The 17,406-nt window shown below is 35.5% G+C and overlaps 1 protein-coding gene across 3 annotated transcripts in view; it reads left to right on the forward strand.

The window, feature by feature from the left end:
* Positions 1-17,406, forward strand: part of PIK3C3 (phosphatidylinositol 3-kinase catalytic subunit type 3) — a 74,063-nt gene that overhangs the window by 18,319 nt on the left and 38,338 nt on the right. For 2 of the 3 annotated variants that reach the window (XM_063319647.1, XM_063319649.1), the window contains exons 7-20: positions 370-441; positions 879-968; positions 1,545-1,649; positions 2,148-2,240; positions 2,893-3,078; positions 4,382-4,536; positions 5,780-5,867; positions 7,075-7,142; positions 10,242-10,347; positions 11,200-11,316; positions 12,871-13,002; positions 14,741-14,869; positions 15,205-15,274; positions 15,944-16,008. In XM_063319647.1, coding sequence (XP_063175717.1) covers positions 370-441; positions 879-968; positions 1,545-1,649; positions 2,148-2,240; positions 2,893-3,078; positions 4,382-4,536; positions 5,780-5,867; positions 7,075-7,142; positions 10,242-10,347; positions 11,200-11,316; positions 12,871-13,002; positions 14,741-14,869; positions 15,205-15,274; positions 15,944-16,008 — 1,476 coding nt within the window. The remainder of the gene's footprint in view (positions 1-369; positions 442-878; positions 969-1,544; positions 1,650-2,147; positions 2,241-2,892; positions 3,079-4,381; positions 4,537-5,779; positions 5,868-7,074; positions 7,143-10,241; positions 10,348-11,199; positions 11,317-12,870; positions 13,003-14,740; positions 14,870-15,204; positions 15,275-15,943; positions 16,009-17,406) is intronic. The other variant, XM_063319648.1, reaches the window with a different exon arrangement.

A 17,406-nucleotide genomic window follows, 5' to 3' on the forward strand; every position in this document is an offset into this window, starting at 1 on the left:
GTTTTTGGTGAAAATATGGTCCCTGATTTGGTTTCTCTTTGTGATTTCAGAGGACATATATAGCAGTAATGGCAAATTTCTCCACATACCTGTGTACCAGCATGGTAGTGAGTTGCCAAGCTGCATCCCCTCAAATGAACTTTCATCTGTCTTGCCACCTTGTTTGTCATCTGGCAAAAGCTAACAAGAAAAATAATCCATTTCTTAATTTCTGTTTTCCCCTCTATAATTGTCAAAGGTCAGCAAGATGCGGTTGCATCGTTCTTTCACTGTAGTGTAATTTACAATACATTATGAAATGTTGGGTTTGTTTTTTTTTTTCCCTAAAACTTGACGTGTTTAATAAGCCTTTAAACTTTTGTCATTCAGGATGGTGATGAGTCATCTCCGATTTTAACAAGTTCTGAAATTGTTAAGATTCCAGATCCCCAGATGTCTATGGTAAGCACCCTCCATGCAATGCAATCAGTATTATCATATTGTTGTTGAAGTTTTCATAAACGGAGGTGAAAGCTTGTCTGTATTGCCGCCTTCAGTATTTTAAGGTCAATGGAAAGATGTATTTGACCAGTTGAGAAATGTCAGTGGGTTTGACTTCTTGTAATCTTTTTTTTTACCCTACTGCTGCTAGTTTAAAATACAGGAATTGATTTAATGCTTATATTCATCTCCTTTTCCTGCCTAACGTGCTTTCTTGTGAGGTGTAGGAAAGCAGAGAAGGGGGTTTGGCAAAAGAGGTCAGAGGGTGGGAATATAAGGTAAGAGGGAGCTGAAAAAAAAAGAAAAAGAAATTTAGAGGAAGATGCAGTAAGTCTTGGTCACTTAATCTGTTAAAATATTTTCTCCCTACACTCTCTTGTATGTTGTCTTTCATGTAGACAGTGCCTAAGTACAGTTCTAGAAAAGATTTCCATTATTGTGGATGCCAATTCAGTGGGACTGGTATTGGCAGCTTTGGGAACCTTAATGTAAGTGGGCTTCTACTGGCAACACTGTTTGAGCACTGTGTAATCTAACACTGCAAGAGCAAGTCTGACAATGCTGAAAACTGCCTTGGCTGCTGAAATCTCATTGACACTGTGGCTCCTATTGTGGCTCCTACTGTTGCTAACATGGTATTAACAGTGGGAAAACTTTTTGAGAAGTTTTTCTTGCATACAAAGCTTTATTACTGCAAATGTCCTAAAAATGTTTATAAAGTGGCTAGCACGTTTGAGTGCTGTCTAAATCACAGATGTGTTGACTCGCTTGCATTTTGCAGCAATTCACCAAAAGGCAAGATAGGGTTTGTAAATTGTGTGAAGTAAAAAACCAAAACAAAAACTCAGAATCCCCAGCAACCCTCCACATATTGTTGAAGGAGTTTCTTCTAAAACAACAAGAAAACAAAAAAATCCAGAAGACGCTGTAGTTCTAGATGTGAATTTTAATTGTCATGCATTATTTCAAGATACTGGTGAGTCTTTGCTAGGTGGTTTCACTTCAGTAGTAATTTTATCTGGAGCTTAAATATTTATAAATACTGACTTACCCTCTGCGTTTAGGAGAACTTAGTAGAAAGTAAACATCACAAGCTTGCTCGAAGTTTAAGAAGTGGACCTTCTGATCATGATCTGAAGCCTAATGCAGCTACGCGAGATCAGCTTAATGTAAGTCAGTTACATGATAGTTAAATTCAATTTTATTATGTAGATTGGTATTAATATATGGTGAGAATTTAAGGAAAGTACAGTTCATTTCAGTTTAAAGAAAGTCATTAATGAATAAACGTCATTAAGTGTTTCTTACAAGTGCTTAGTTAGGTGGGTCCAACTTGGAAAGAAGCAGATGGTACTTGCTCATTTTTTGGTAAAACAGTTTGGGGGGGATAAGAATGCGTATTGTGCGCATACCATGTAGGTGTTAACGGTAGTCTTAAAGTAACTGTACATTTATCTGTGCGGCCAGGGAAACCACATAACTGAGGAGCATCACCATGATAGCATGTGAACTTTGTGTTGGAAAGTTTTGTTGTGGTTTTTTTTTTTTTATCCCCTAGCTTTTTTTATATGTTGTCAGTGTTGTGCTTTGTTGCAGTGTAGTCTGTTAACTTTTTGATTATGTCTGTTCATGTTTTTAACCTCACTTTTTGACTGTGTATCTGATAGATCATAGTGAGTTATCCACCGACAAAACAACTAACGTATGAAGAACAGGATCTAGTTTGGAAATTCAGATATTACCTTACTAATCAGGAGAAGGTAAGTTGAATGATTTGAGAGGACTTATTAATGCAAGTGCTTCATCTGGCACTCATTCTACAATGTTCTGTCTTTGCAGAGATACAGAGCTTCAGTGTCTTAGAAACTAGTCAAGGTTATTTTAACTTTTTCTACAATGTTACTGATTTAAAAATTGGTGACTGTAATTTTCCCTCTTAAGTCATATAAACTGATTTACTACAGCAGTCTTTCTACAAACACTGACTGTCCCCTTAAAATACCAGTGTTGCCAATTTTGTTTTCAGCAAATAAAAATTATTAAAGAGGACCTTCTTTATCCCTGTTAGACAAGGGTTACCATTACCAGAATAAGTAGTAGCACACCAAAAGCCCAAAGTAAATTAAATAGCTAAATAATCCCTCAGGACTGAGCATTTTTTATGTAGTGGTAATTGTGGTAAAGCAGTAATCATTGGCTTTACATTTTACTCAGAAGATAAGCCAGCTACAGTTTTAGGACATATTAAAACAATCCAATATCATATTGCCAATTACATCAGTAGGGTTCCTCAGGCCTGCACTTATGTAAATATAGTCTGAATATAGTTCTATCTTAATGTGAAACATTAATTTCTGAAGTAATTGTTTAGTCTGGTTTTTCAGATGAATTATCCAATCTCTTTCTACTTAGGCCTTGACCAAATTCTTAAAATGTGTCAACTGGGACCTACCACAAGAGGCAAAGCAAGCGCTGGAGCTGCTGGGGAAGTGGAAGCCCATGGATGTGGAAGACTCTCTCGAACTTTTGTCATCTCACTTCACCAATCCAACGGTTCGGCGCTATGCTGTCGCTAGGCTTCAGCAGGCTGATGATGAGGTATTCATTGGTCTGTGGGTACATGTGAAAGTCATCTGGTCTCAGGATTTTTAGCGTCATTGAGTATATGAAATGTTTGCTACTTTTTATGGGATTTTAGTGAATAATAGTGATAAAAAAAAAGAAATTAAATGTGATGCTTTTGCTATAAGCTCTTTACGAAGCAAAGATTTTACATTATTAAGTGGCGCTCATTGATAGTTGTCGTAGTGTGAACAGCCAGTGATAGCTGGTTTCATCAAACAAGGTGAAACAACCATATGTTCTTCCCAGAAACCAGTGATAAATTTTGGATGTTTACTTGCACAGCAGGGCTCTGAACTTAAATAGTCTACTAAAAGATTTCCAACAAATCCACCTAGTAAATAGAAGTAGTATATTGTCATACTCTTTTGCTAAAGAAAGTGAGTAGAAAAGCATCTGTGGAAATAAGATGTATTCTAATTGTATACTGATTGGAATATGATAAGCTGTGATTTCTGAGTAGAGCCCACTTAACTAGATGCTAATATGTTAAATTTTAATATTTATATATTTTTTTCTTTTGACAGTAAAAAAACCCCCAACTTTGAATACGTTATCATAACTCTTGAATCCTCTGCAATCAATAGAGTTTAAAATAGGGACCATAAATGTATCAAATTTCTGCAAGCCCACTTCAGTAGCCAAGGTCATACTCTTTTGCCTTCAAAAATGTACCTTTTATGAAACATTTGAAGGCAACTAAACAGAACATGTTGAATAGTAGAGGCAACAAATTCATTAAAACCAGCAAATTATTAAAATTCTATTCTTCAATCTAAAATAGATCAGATACCTGGGTTTGGGGTTTTTTTTTTGGATCCCTAGCTACACAAAGGATTAAAAAAAAAAGTGCATAAGAGAGGAGGCAATCTGAATTCCTGGTACCACAGTCCTTGAATGCTTGAATTTTCTTCTTTCACAAACTGAAAGGTTTGTTTGTTTTTATTTTCTTTTGTTGTTGCTGGAAGCAAGTAGAGCAGCTTAACTAAAGAGAATTCTAAAGTAGTAATTACACTTAAATGTTTACTTCATTAGCACTTACTACGTTTAAGTAAGAAAAAATTAGTAGTGGGATAACTCAGTACCTTTTGGGAGTCAAACTCCATGCTACACCAGTTTTTCTATTGCATAGTACTGCCTTAGGACAACCTCAATTTCCACATCTTTATAGGTCGCTAAATCCTGACTAAGTTTTTCTAGAAAACAGAATATTGAAAACATATGGAGTCCTAGTCAGCTTTGAGCCCCTAAACTAATTTTCATTTTTTTCCTCCATGAGGATTTGCTGATGTACCTGCTGCAGTTAGTCCAGGCATTGAAATATGAAAACTTTGATGACATAAAGAATGGACTGGAACCTAGCAAGAGGGACAGTCAAGGTCCAATGTCAGAAAGCATGACAACGTCTGGAGCTAATGGTGCAGAAATAGACAGGTAAGAAGCTTAGATTTCCAGTAGAAAAGCAGAAACATGTAACACTGTAGGCTCTCAAATTCCTTTTCCTTTTTGGGAATCATTGCATATTCAATATCCTATTTTATAATCTGAAGTGATGATGTAAAAATAAATAAAAAAACCGCCAACCCCTGTGCTTTCACAGAATTTATTTTCTGACTACAGATAGTTTACAGAGCAAACATACATAATCTTGAAGTTGTGGCCTTTGACTTTACTGCATGAAAGGAAGACAACTTCTGGAGAGCAGGAAAAGCACTGGCATTGCTTCCTTCTGTCCTTGCAAAAGTTAGGATGTCTTCTATGAAGTTGTTTTATGAGGTTCCAGTTCCCACTTTCATCAACGAATATAGAACTAAATGTCCAATCAGTCTGAAATGGAAAGAAATTTCTTCCTGCTCCTGCAAACGAGGGTGTAGAGAGAGTCCCGTGAATGTGAAGCAGGTGGGGGAGGACAGTTTTTATTCTTGCAGGAATCCAAAAGAAAGGCTGAAATATCTAAATAATAGGGTATTAGCCAAGGTGTGGACAAACTCAGTTAACCCAAGTCTCCTGTGAATATTTAATACAAATTTCCAGGATTTTTTGTCTTAAGTTTCAATGTCACTAGGGTATACTTTTCATATTACAAGTATACTGCTTTTTATTAATCTTGCTGCTAAGCTGTAGAGTGGGTGTCCCAGAATGTACGGTATACTTTGAGGCTGCACTAACACTTAGACATTAGTAGAGCTGTTTGATTACTTCCTTTCAGGTGAATTTACTGGCAAGCATTGGGTTTGTCTACTCTGTTATGTGTAATTGCGTTCCAGAGACGAGTGCTTGCAGGTGTTGTGCATTAGCAATTTCATCTTAAGAAATTTTAAAAAAAGCTTATCCTGAAAATGCGGATTTACTGTTTCCTATGTATGTCTCCTTATCTTTTATGGAAGATGAAACAAAATGCTACGTTTGATGTAAGTGAACGTCCTTCACAACCATAAACTGTGTAGCTATCCAGGCACAGATTTTTGCCGTTTTCAGGAACTGAAGCTGTCAAAGGTGCTGTTCATGCAGTTTGTTCTGAAACAGGGATGAGACACTAACTTTAAAGATACTTCTGGTCCAGTTTTCTGGATTTATTATGCTGTGGAAGTGAAATGAGTTGTTATTTCCATGCATGCCCTCTGCCCCCCAAGCAAAAAGTTTGAATCGTGCCAATTACATGCTTTCCTTCATGTAGTTCACAGATCATGAGTCCTCTTCCACCTGTTTCCTCACCACCTCTTACTTCTAAGACAAAGGAACTTGCAGACAATGAAAACCTTGATGTAAGTCAAATGTTTTACCTTGCATTTTTAGTGCCTGAGGCTTTTAGTGACTTAGTACTGTTTTTAGTTTTTGTTTGTGAATCTCTCTGCTGTATATTGCTGAATACCTATGTGCTTAAAGAATATAAATCTAGACTAAATACTAGGAAAATAGCAATAGCTTAACTGATTTTTATTTTTTTTTCTGCAGGCCATCTATTTATGTACATGGTCACACTATCCAAAACTGGGGGACTGGGCACTGAATTCTTCATAAAGTTACTCTCCTTTAACGGAGAAAATTACTGCAAAGGCCATAACATGCTGATTAGATACTGACAATTGCATGTGTTTGAGGTGTTTTAAAGCAGATTTTTGTAATGGGAAACAGTTATCCAAGTATTTTAATCTCTGCAGTCTGTTCTTCCTGTAGCTATATTCTTTGGGGTGGATGTCATCTTTTTGGGCCTAAGTGAGACACTTTGTTGTTGTACATCTGCCAAAAATGATGCTCAATTTATACACTAAATAGAAGACCAATAAAAATGGGACTGAAGGGAAGGACAGCTACACGGAGTAAACAGTTTGGGGGAGTCTGATTTTAATCTGATGTGCAGTTAATTGGTCTTTGAACTAAAGATCTGGTCCCTGTTGCAAATCTTCCTTTTTGGGTCTTAGCACTGTATAGAAAACAAGCCTCAGATTGAGCATATCAGTAAAGATACACAGATTTCTTGTCAGTTGGAATAGTAAAGCTTGAAAAAGCAACTAAATACCGGGTATCCTCTACAGATCTGTCTTTCATGTTAAAATGTAGAATGTCTTAATGAGTTTCAGATCTTCTGGATGCAGAACAGGGTAGCAAATCCTTTTTGAGGTTGAATCTTACAGCAGGGGATAATTGCATGGAAGGAAAGTGTAATATATTGTAAATAGAAACTCTACATTAAATATCTGTTGTTGAAGAACGTACATCTGACATGCTGGTAAATACATTACTGTAGTAGCAGACCTATTTTTTACTTGTAGTGTTGTTGCTGGATTTGCTTGGAGTAATATTAAAACTAATAAGATTTAAATATTAGGTTGGATTGGATTCAGCTTTGAGAAGGGAATATATCTCTCCAAACTCCCTGCAATTATTTGGGATTTTTCCTTAACTTGGTCTCTCTCCCAAGAGCTGAGGCTTCTTTATAACGTAACTTTGCTTTTCTTAAATCCCTTGCAGCAAGACCTTTGCACTTTCTTGATATCACGAGCATGCAAAAATTCCACGTTGGCAAACTACTTATACTGGTATGTTAGAAACTGTTTGTTCATACTGTATCAATGTATAATTGAAATCAAAGCTGTAATGCCCAGAAGGTTGCACAGCAAAAGATGACCTGTGTTGAGAACTTGAGAATCTCAATTTCTGTCAGAATGAAGTAGTAGATTTAAAATAATATGCATTTGAACAGAATAATTAGTAAAAAGAGGGTGCTGGTTTTTATAACGCACAGATGTGCTTTATTGTGAGAGGAAGGTCATTTGTAGGGCATTAAGGACAGTGTTAAAAAGACAAAAAAAAAGGGAAAAAAAAAGCCTAACTATAGTTTATAAGTTGTGATTCATTTTGCATATGGTGGTGGGAAGGAGATGAAGTTCATCTTCTGTTTTGCTTTTGTGTTGGTTTTTGTTTATAGTTTTTGGCAGTGTTGGCTTGAATATTAAGGTTATGCACTTTAGTATTATTCAAGAGTGTACTTTATGAAGGTTCATAAAGTACTAATTTTTTGTGCTAACCTAATTACTTTTAAATTCGATTTGTTGTTATGTTATGAGCACAAACAAAATGTCATGGCAGATGTATGCTTTCTTAAGGGGGTACTTCAGTTGTGAAATAGTTCATCTAGATAGTGGCGAGGTAAGATTGCTCTGCTGAGGATCTTGTCTCACTTCAGTGGTTTAAGAATTAAATTGGGCACCTAAACTGGTCAGCTACATGCCTTCTGAGTAAGCATTTGCAGATAGAATTATCTCATTTGAAGAAAGATGAGGTGAATGAAGCTGTACTCTGTGAAAGTGTGTGTCTATATATATATAAATTCATGTATATATGTATATGCACATACACAACACATACAGCTATTTACTTATATATGCACACATATTATAAAACAGATAGCTTAGATTCATTTTACATTGCTAAACTTAAATGATTCTCATTTATATACTTTGTAGATGTATCTAATAATTAAAAACACTAATGCACATTATCATGTTAATGTGCTATGAATATTAACCACAGATAAGCCATGAATTAGGAAAAGAGTGTGATATGTCACGTAAACCTACCAAACTTATAAAATTTCTTACAAGAATCCTAACCTACCCTGAGAGTGATTCCATTTGTAAGTGTCTTTTAAAGTTTTATTATTTCACTGCTTTTTCAGTAGCTCGAATTTAAATATTTAAGTGCGTGACCTAACTACAGTTCCTTAGTGCGCATACTTCTACTGCACTGGCCAGAGATAACGGCTTGAGATAAAAAAGTGCTATTAAATTTAAATGATTAAAACAATTGCAGGCCGGATTGATGTGGGTAGAAGCCAAATGCTTGACCTAATCAAATATCCTTCATTTAAGGTAAGTGTTAGTAGGTTAGCTTATTTCTATCATATTGGTAGAAGCTGTGTACTTACACTTTATCAGCCTCTCAGGTATTCAGTCTAGAGAAAGTTTAAACATCCAGAACTCTGAACTTCTTTTTTTTATTACTTAAAAACAAAAAAAAACCAACAAATGAACAACAAACAAAAAAACCACCAGAACCCCAACACACACACACAAAAAAACCGCAAACAAAACAAAACCCCCACCAAACAAAAAAGCCCAGTCAATTTATTCTTTCTAGACATCTCAATTTCTCAGTGACAGAATACAGATGTTGCAGCCACTCTTTGAGCTGACGTAGCCATAAATCCTCTTGGCTGCTGATCAATTGCTCGTTTCAACTATCCAGACACAGCATGCACCTAAAATAATCAATGGAAAAAGTACAATAACCCCTGAAAATCAAACCTTCTCAGTCACTTGTCATTGTAAAGCTATCCTATCCTTATACTTTAACAGTGGCTACAGAAGTCAGTCCTACTGCTTTTTTCTGTCTCCTCTTTGGATGTACGAGACATCTATCTAAGTATAAAGCATTACTCTTACTCCTTGTTTCAAGATAGCTTTGAGAAACTGTCTAGTGCTCTTTAACAAATACAGATGAATATGACGTTTCAATTCATTACATCCTGTTTTCCTTGAAGTTTTGGTGCATAGACTTTGTAAATACGAGCTTTTTTAATGCACATATTACTGCAATCTAATTTTGTCATTGTAGTGAGGGAACAGTGGAGATCAATATATTAGCAAAGTCCTAGAAGTAATCTTTAGTTATAGATTTAATTCAGATAATATTCATGGAATAAGGTAATATGCCCTATTTTAATGTATAAAATATGTTGTGTATTTATAAATAAGACTAGTCAAATCTGATCAGCTGCAAACCCCTAATCTTGTCCCATGATCATTCAGTTGCAAAGAGTGCATAAGGAAGGCCTAATTCTAGCCGTCAGTGTAAAGTCCAAGAGTGTTTGTTGAATGTGTGGTATCACTTTTGAATTCAAATGCAGTGTTTGAAAATTGACTGACTTAGTAATTTCTTTGTTTTTTTAATGGGGGGTTTATATATTTTTGCTGGGTAATACTGGGAGATATATTGCTCAACAGAAGAAATACCTTCCGTGCATAGCTGCTTCTCAGTGCTGTGAATAGAAGCAAGTACAAAAGCTTTCCAAACAACTGCTTAACATAAGAAATTAAACTTTCAGAATAACTGCTCCAAATTTTACTGTTTAAATCTTGTACTCAAATCATAGTTTTAGAAATGAAAACTTCGTTTGGAATGTAGACTTTTCAGAGCTGCTTCAGGACCAATATTGTTTCTTCCACTATTGCAAATGGTACAATAGGGAACACATACGGTGAGATTCTCATTTTTGCAAGTATACTTAAATAGCAAGTTTGCAGCAACTACATTTTATAGAGGGTAGTAGCGCAGTGTAGCTAGTAGCCCAGTAGCCCACTCATCCCACATGTACTGCGTGGTTGCAGTGTTCATACGATTTGGACTTCTGACATGTCCTGTTTGAGTGATACCACTTCACTGTAAGTGAAAGACCTCAAAAACTTTGATAGATTCTCCTGGTCCAAACGGGAATTTGACTATGCTATTTTGAAGAGTTTGCCTGTTGGTTGATACCTCATTTGACTATAATAGACCTATAATAGAGAGCTGCTGTATTTCCCTCAAATTGTATAGTACCAGAGTACAGCGTAACTTGTGTTGTTTTTATGCTGCAGGTACGTAATAGTGGAGTGTGAAGACCAAGACACTCAGCAGAGGGACCCAAAGACTCATGAAATGTACTTAAATGTGATGAGAAGATTTAGTCAGGCTTTGCTGAAGGTAATGTCTCTGTGTAAGAAAATACTTAGTGGCTTGGGATAGTCATCCTTTAAATAGGCAAAGGTGTCTAGAAGGAGGACAGTTTTTCATGTCACGTATATTGAAATTTTAAAAAAGCTTCCGCTTTTGCTTGAATTTTCAGTTTGTGGCAAACCAAAGAGACTACTGAAAAAGAAAAGAACAACTATCGAGACCTTTTTCCTCTGTTTTATTGCTTGTCCCTGTTAGTAACGTGCTGGTTCTAAAATATCTGCCTTGGGTGATCAGTCTATTTTTTTTACTATTTCTTTATTGGAAGCACTTGTCCTTGCAGTGTAAATTGGGACAAGAGTCTGTCTTTTGAATTCACAAAGAGTGTTGATCTGTGTGTGAGCAGCAGAGGGTGCTGAAGTATCAGGGAAAAAAAAGGAAAACCAAAACGCCCTACATTTTGTGAACTGCAATCCATAATTTATAGCAGACGTGGAGTCTTTGCTGGTTTTAGTGTATCTCACACTTTCCCGTATTCCCATTTTAGGGATGTTACTCAAATCTGACTCTTACACTTCATAAGAATATTCCATGTACTTATTCTTACTAACTTATTTTGGTTGTATGAAAAGGTTTGTCATGCATGAATGTCCATCACTGAAATTGTTGATGCAAATTGAAGTGCACTGGTAGGTCAGATAATTCATTGCCAGCTATGGTGATTCTGATTGTGTGTTACAAAAAATACCTTTTGAATTGACAGGCAATTGATCGTTATTCACTTACCTCTTAAAAGCCCAGCGGTTCAGGAGTAAAAGATTAATTTCTAGATAAAATAATTACAGAACAAAGAACTAATTTTGTTTCTTTTAATTCATTTAGGGTGATAAGTCTGTCAGAGTTATGCGTTCATTGTTGGCAGCCCAGCAGACGTTTGTGGATCGGCTGGTTCATGTAATGAAAGCAGTGCAGCGTGAAAGTGGGAATCGTAAGAAAAAGGTAACTAAGGGATTGTAAAACTTATCTCTGGCTAGAATTTGACAATGGGAATGTTAACTCTTCACTAAAAATTCTTAGCACTGAGATTTAGAACAGATGTCCACCTGTCCTGTAATAATTTTAGCTAACTTGAAACAAACTTTAGGTCAGAGTTCCCACTATGAAAGTTTGAAGATGAAAAAGAGAAGAGGCCCTTGAGAAAAATCTTGGGGTATTTTGGCAAAAGGGAGATATGAGAATAATTGAAGAGTTGCTGATAACAGTGAAGAAGTTGTGGGGGAGAGGAGAAGGGAGCAGAGGTTACTGTGGTGTAACTACTTTTATAAGGTGTGTTTTATAAGGTGTGTGTTTAGCAGAACTTTACCTTCTCTTGCATCTTGAGGAAAAGGATTTCTATCATAGGTGCGTTTTAAGAAGGTTTGTCCTCCTTAGTTAAAATATTTTAAGTGAACATGACAGACAGGTATGGGGAGGAAGGAGGTATGCCAAAAGGATTTCTATCCATGTATTTTGTTTTCTTCTGTCACATCAGTATTTTCAAACATGGATTTTTCAGTGAAATAACTTTTGTCACCTTCTTTTTGTCCCCCTCACCCCAATCTGTGGTTTGTATTTGTGCAGGAAGATGAAACTTAAGTGTTGCATCATTTTTATGAAATGTGAATGTTCTATGTATCAGTAATAAAAGTGTAATCATTTAAAAGAGGAGGAGAGTTTTTCAATTTGTAAGAATGTATTTCCTGGATGTGCAATACATTGATAGTGTTCTGTCAAATATTCCTCTATAATTGCCAGGATATTTCTTTAAGAAAAACATGGCTTTGATTTTTTAATTAAAATCTAGATAGCAGCCATTAACCACTAGAAGTATTCCTAACAGTAATAGGCTACCGCGCTGTGTCTCTGTGTTTATGCCTGTTATATTCAGTAGGGGAAAAGAGTAGGGATTTTTATGTATTTGACCTTTATGTAGGACACCAAGTGTAAAGTAGTCAAAAATTGACTGGTAGTCTATTGACTGGTAGTCAAAAATACCAGTAGACTGCTATTTTATTTCTGGTAGCTACAGATGTAGGAATGTAGACCAAGCCCTGAAATCCGACCTGTGCAAGCTATTGGCAATTTGGTTCATTGGTGGTAGGAGATCTCCTTGAGTTCAGGGATTTAAAGTATCAGAGCTAGGGACTTGAATCAAGTTTCTGAAGCAGAACTAACATTTGATACTGTTATAGAAAACAAATCATCCTGCTATTTCTGCAAGCAATTTAGAAATAAATTTTTGTAAGACTATTAAATCTGTCACTTATAAAATAGCTTGACTACACTCAGACTAGATGGAATACCTTCTTTCTTATTGAGATTACTGCAAATGAATTTTTATTCCACTGGATTTTAAACGTGAAACCTTGATTCTTTGGAAGAGTAAAGAATTTAATAAGTTCGGTATTTTAATATATCCTTTGTTAAAGACTTTTTAACTTTCATATGTACCTAGTATGTGTTTTATGGTTTGCTTTTTTATTAAACAAGTTTCTGATTCTTTTATTCTTTTAGAATGAGAGGCTTCAGGCTTTGTTAGCAGATAATGAAAAGATGAATTTAGCAGATATGGAACTTATTCCACTTCCTCTGGAACCTCAGGTGAAAATTAAAGGGATAATCCCTGAAAAAGCCACACTCTTCAAGGTAAATGAGATGTTCTGAATAACTGAAATACAAACAGCTCTTAGGAGCACTAAGCTTAAAAACATCAGTTGAAAGATTTATGGGGCCTAACATAGTCGGGGCAAAATGTATCTGTAATAATGTGCTCATAAAGTTAAACAACTCTTTGTTTTCTTTGTGAAACTCTGTTTTCAAGTTAATGTGCAAAGTTCAAAGCAGCTTTTAAAGACTGGTACAGTTCATAAGGTGTATGAAATCCCCAGTGAAGGCCTGCTTCCTCGTGCAGAATTTCTCTGAACCTTAGTTAGACTGTGTTCAACAAGAATACCACTTAGGATCAAAATCGTACAAATCAAGTCAGGTATGCTGCATCTCAGCTAGATGTATGCGTCTATTCCATTGTGAAATAAAACTGTTAAATTGTTAGAGACTGGAAAGAAATAAGGTGGTCCATTTCATTCTGTTGCAGTGGATTGTCAGGTGGATCGTGTATCGTTAAGGCTAGTTACTCCTTAAACCAATCCATAGCAGTTGTTTGTGATCATATGCTGGAACAGCAACTAAATATTTCCTATCAAGAATAATAGTTTAACTTGATCAGGACAAAATAAAGTCAGATAGTCCTCTACACATTGGTCTTCTGTAGCACCATAGAAAATTTAGGACCAAAAATATGAGATGTAACTTGTTGCAAAATTGGAGATGGTTTAGATTATCCTGATTCTGAAAGGTTACAGATTTCCATTTCGTCTCTCATTCTGTACTATGGGATAAAAACAAAACGAATCCAAAGAGGGAAGAATGACTGATTTTTTTGGTGCTCTTGGACGCGATTTGGCAGCTTTTGTAGGACTATTTAAAGAATAATTTTTCCTTTGTTTATGGAACCTAATTTTGAAACATACATTGCATGTGAAAATCTAATGTGACTGCTCCAATATTAAACTCTGTATCCTTGATTGGGTTTTTTGGGGTTTTGAGGTTTTGAGGGAAGTGACATGGTCAGTTGCAGTAGGTGAAATCATTCATGTAGGTAATTGATCCCCTTCAACCACTTTTATGCAGAGAAGTTGCAAACAATTAAATTGGTTTTCTCAAACAGCGATATAAAAAGGCATTTTTGCTTTTACTAAATAGATTAAGGAAGCAATTAATTGTTTAAGATGTCTTGCCCCTAGCATTTCTTTGATGTTTATCCTATAATTGTGTCTCTCTTTGATCTGGTCAGTTTAAATTTGTTTTGTTGTGACCTTTTGCATGGCGCTTCTATGTTGATTGGAATTACATGCAAACAAAGTTTGAATCCTGTCCATTCCTCTTCAGCTGTTGGGGGAGAGGGGTGAGGGGGAATGTATCCTTCACACTCCTTGCTAAAAAAGAAGGAAAGCCTTACGGTATTTTTTAAAAACATGCCTAGATCACACTTTTGGTAACTGGAAATGGTATTTTCTATCTGTAGAGTCCTAGACAGTGAGTAACTGTTTTTAGAAGCTTTAGAATTACTTCTTTTCTACCAAACTTGAGGAACATGGAAAGAATTCTGGTGCTCACTGCTGCAGTGTTGGCATTCAAATGAGACCATTCTAAAACTTTTTGTAACTGAATTTGATACTTGAATCCTGTGACTTGTTACTTGCTTAATTCACTTCTGATTTACAATGCAATAAACAAGGATTTATGTTTTAGAACTCCACTGTAGCAACATGTGACTATTAACATTGCTGTGAATCAGCTTAGTAGAGTAAGTTTCCTTTTCTAGAGTGCCTTAATGCCTGCTCAGTTATTCTTCAAGACAGAAGATGGAGGCAAATATCCTGTAATTTTCAAGCATGGTGATGATTTACGTCAAGATCAACTTATTCTTCAGATTATTTCACTCATGGATAAAGTAAGAATTATTAATCTGCATCCTTGTCCTTCTGTGTTCTTGATTTTCCTTGTCAAGAGAAAGACTCTTGAAAACTGTTAATGCAACTTATGTTGCTAATATATTCCAGGGCTCTCAGATCTTGTGTGGCTTTTTTTCTTTTCTTTATAGACAGGTAATGAGCCCGTGTATACTTTAAAATAAATAAATAAAAAGGCAAACAGGTCTACAGTCATTACTGATTTCAGTGAAGAACAGGGGGGAGATCAATGTCCAATACACAGTCCTTTTAGAAATAGAAGCTGCCTTTCTATTGCATTCATCTTTGCTTTTTTGGGTGTTGTTTTTTTTTCTAGCTGTTAAGAAAAGAGAATCTGGATTTGAAGCTGACACCCTATAAAGTGCTGGCAACTAGTACAAAACATGGTATGAGTACTTATATTTCCTAAAAATACTGGATTGTGAGGAGTCTTCTCCTGTTCGTAGACTGTTGTGACACACTATTTTCATAAGAGATATTTTGCTTAGTACAGCATGCTAAAAAGGAGCTCAGATGTTTAAGAAAACCTTGCTGCAATGTAAGTCATGGAAGTAAACAACCTGAGTGACCACAGTATTCCATAGGTGACTCAGATATCTTCATAAAAAAAGCCCTGTCTGGATCTTGGAGTATGTGACAATCAGTAGTGTTATCTTTGCTGCTAGTTTGCTGTGTGATCTATGACAAAAAACTTAACACCTTTATTTATAGCTTTTTGCATTAAATGGAGGGGAAAAAAAAGGCAAAGACAAAATCAGACTTCGCTTTGCTTTTAGATACATTCTGGATAAATATTTAGAAAGCCATAGGTTTATCATTCTCTTCTCATGAAAACTTGGAACAACGCACCTTTTCCAAGCTAATTTGGTGTTAATGACGAGTTGTTCTAAGACTACTGAAGGCAGAAGACTGGGACAAAACATGTTTTTTTGATAATAAAAAGCAGTTGAATGAAAGTGCATGTTAATAGTGCCCTTTAATAGATGTACTTTATGGAGCAGCTTCAAAGTTCTAAGCATTGGAGACATCTGTTTGTTTTTTTTTTTCTGTCACAGGCTTCATGCAGTTTATTCAGTCAGTACCAGTTGCAGAAGTTCTTGCGACTGAGGAAAGTATACAGGTATGTGATGGGGGGATGTTAAGTCATTTTCTGATCAAACATTGCAGGATTAGATCTCATGCAGAAGTTTTTAGTCTACCAACTGATTTTTGTGTCTGTCGTTAGAAGACAAATTACAGCTTGAAACATAAAGGTATTTACAGCAGAAATTTTGCTTTAAAAAATATATACTTAAATCACCACATGAGTATCTCATGTCCTAAAAGAAAGACCATTTAAATAACTGAAGTGTAATTTAGTTGTGATACTGAAATTTTGGCTTTGCTGTAATGATGAATGGTAGGTGTGTGTTGCTTCTCTGTACTGTTTTGTTTTAAAGTGTTTCTGTTGTTCACTCAGTACTTTTGGCTTGATATATTGTCAAAGTATGTTTTAGTGATTTTTTTATTATTATTGTTATTTTTCTTAATGGAACAGCTAAATAGCTTGTACATATAATTTCTGAAGTCTCTTTCCCAACCATACTGAATGTATAGATAGTGTATGATTATATTTATTTATTTATTTATACCTTCTTTTTAACACACTTTCCGTAACCATCATGGAATTGAATAGTGGCACACAAAATACATGCTAATTTTAAGGACAGCACACAAGCTAGGTAGCACAGCTCAGCTGGCTGAGATAAATATAGTCAAATAAAAGCATGCCAAATTGCCATATGAGAGATATAGCTAATGAAAACACAGCATGTTCATGTTGGATTCAATTTGTTGCAGTATCTTTTTTCCTTTTTTTTTGGTTGATACTGAAGTTTCTGTTTGTTCGTAGCTCAGTAACTGGGAGCAAAGAACTCCCGGCGGCTATAAAGTACATATATTAAAAAATGCTTCTCACTTGTCATCATTTGCTTAACAAATACACATATCAAATGCTTGTAACTTATTAAAAAATGCTTATCATTAGACAGAAAATGACCAGCATCAAGTTGCATAAGTGTTTTGAACTTTCTGTTCTGTGAAGGTTGTGGTAAGCTACATCTACATGTACAATAATCATACAGTTTATAAAGTGTTTTCTTGGCAATCCTTTTTAATCTTGGAAATTTATTATTCATATTCTAGTCCATGATACGTTTTTATAAAATAAATATATTTAGAAATGCTTTTGAAACTGCCATTTCTGCAATTACTTATAACATCATATTCCAATCTAAAATAGGTGCCCCACTGCTTTAGTTGCTGTGGAGACATAAGGAGCAATCTTCCTGTGAAGAATTGCTAATCTAAATAGACAAGATGCCAAAAGAATGTGATCTAAGATTATTTTACAGATCGATGGCAAAATACATTATAAACCTCAGATTTCCTGTGCCAAAGCATGATAAACTAGCTGAGCATTGTCAGTGAAGGAAATAAAACTTAAATTATAATTTTTAGGTGTTGTGAAAGTTTGGTT

This window comes from Chroicocephalus ridibundus, chromosome Z, assembly GCF_963924245.1.
Source record: "Chroicocephalus ridibundus chromosome Z, bChrRid1.1, whole genome shotgun sequence".
In the NCBI taxonomy this organism is placed as follows: domain Eukaryota; kingdom Metazoa; phylum Chordata; class Aves; order Charadriiformes; family Laridae; genus Chroicocephalus; species Chroicocephalus ridibundus.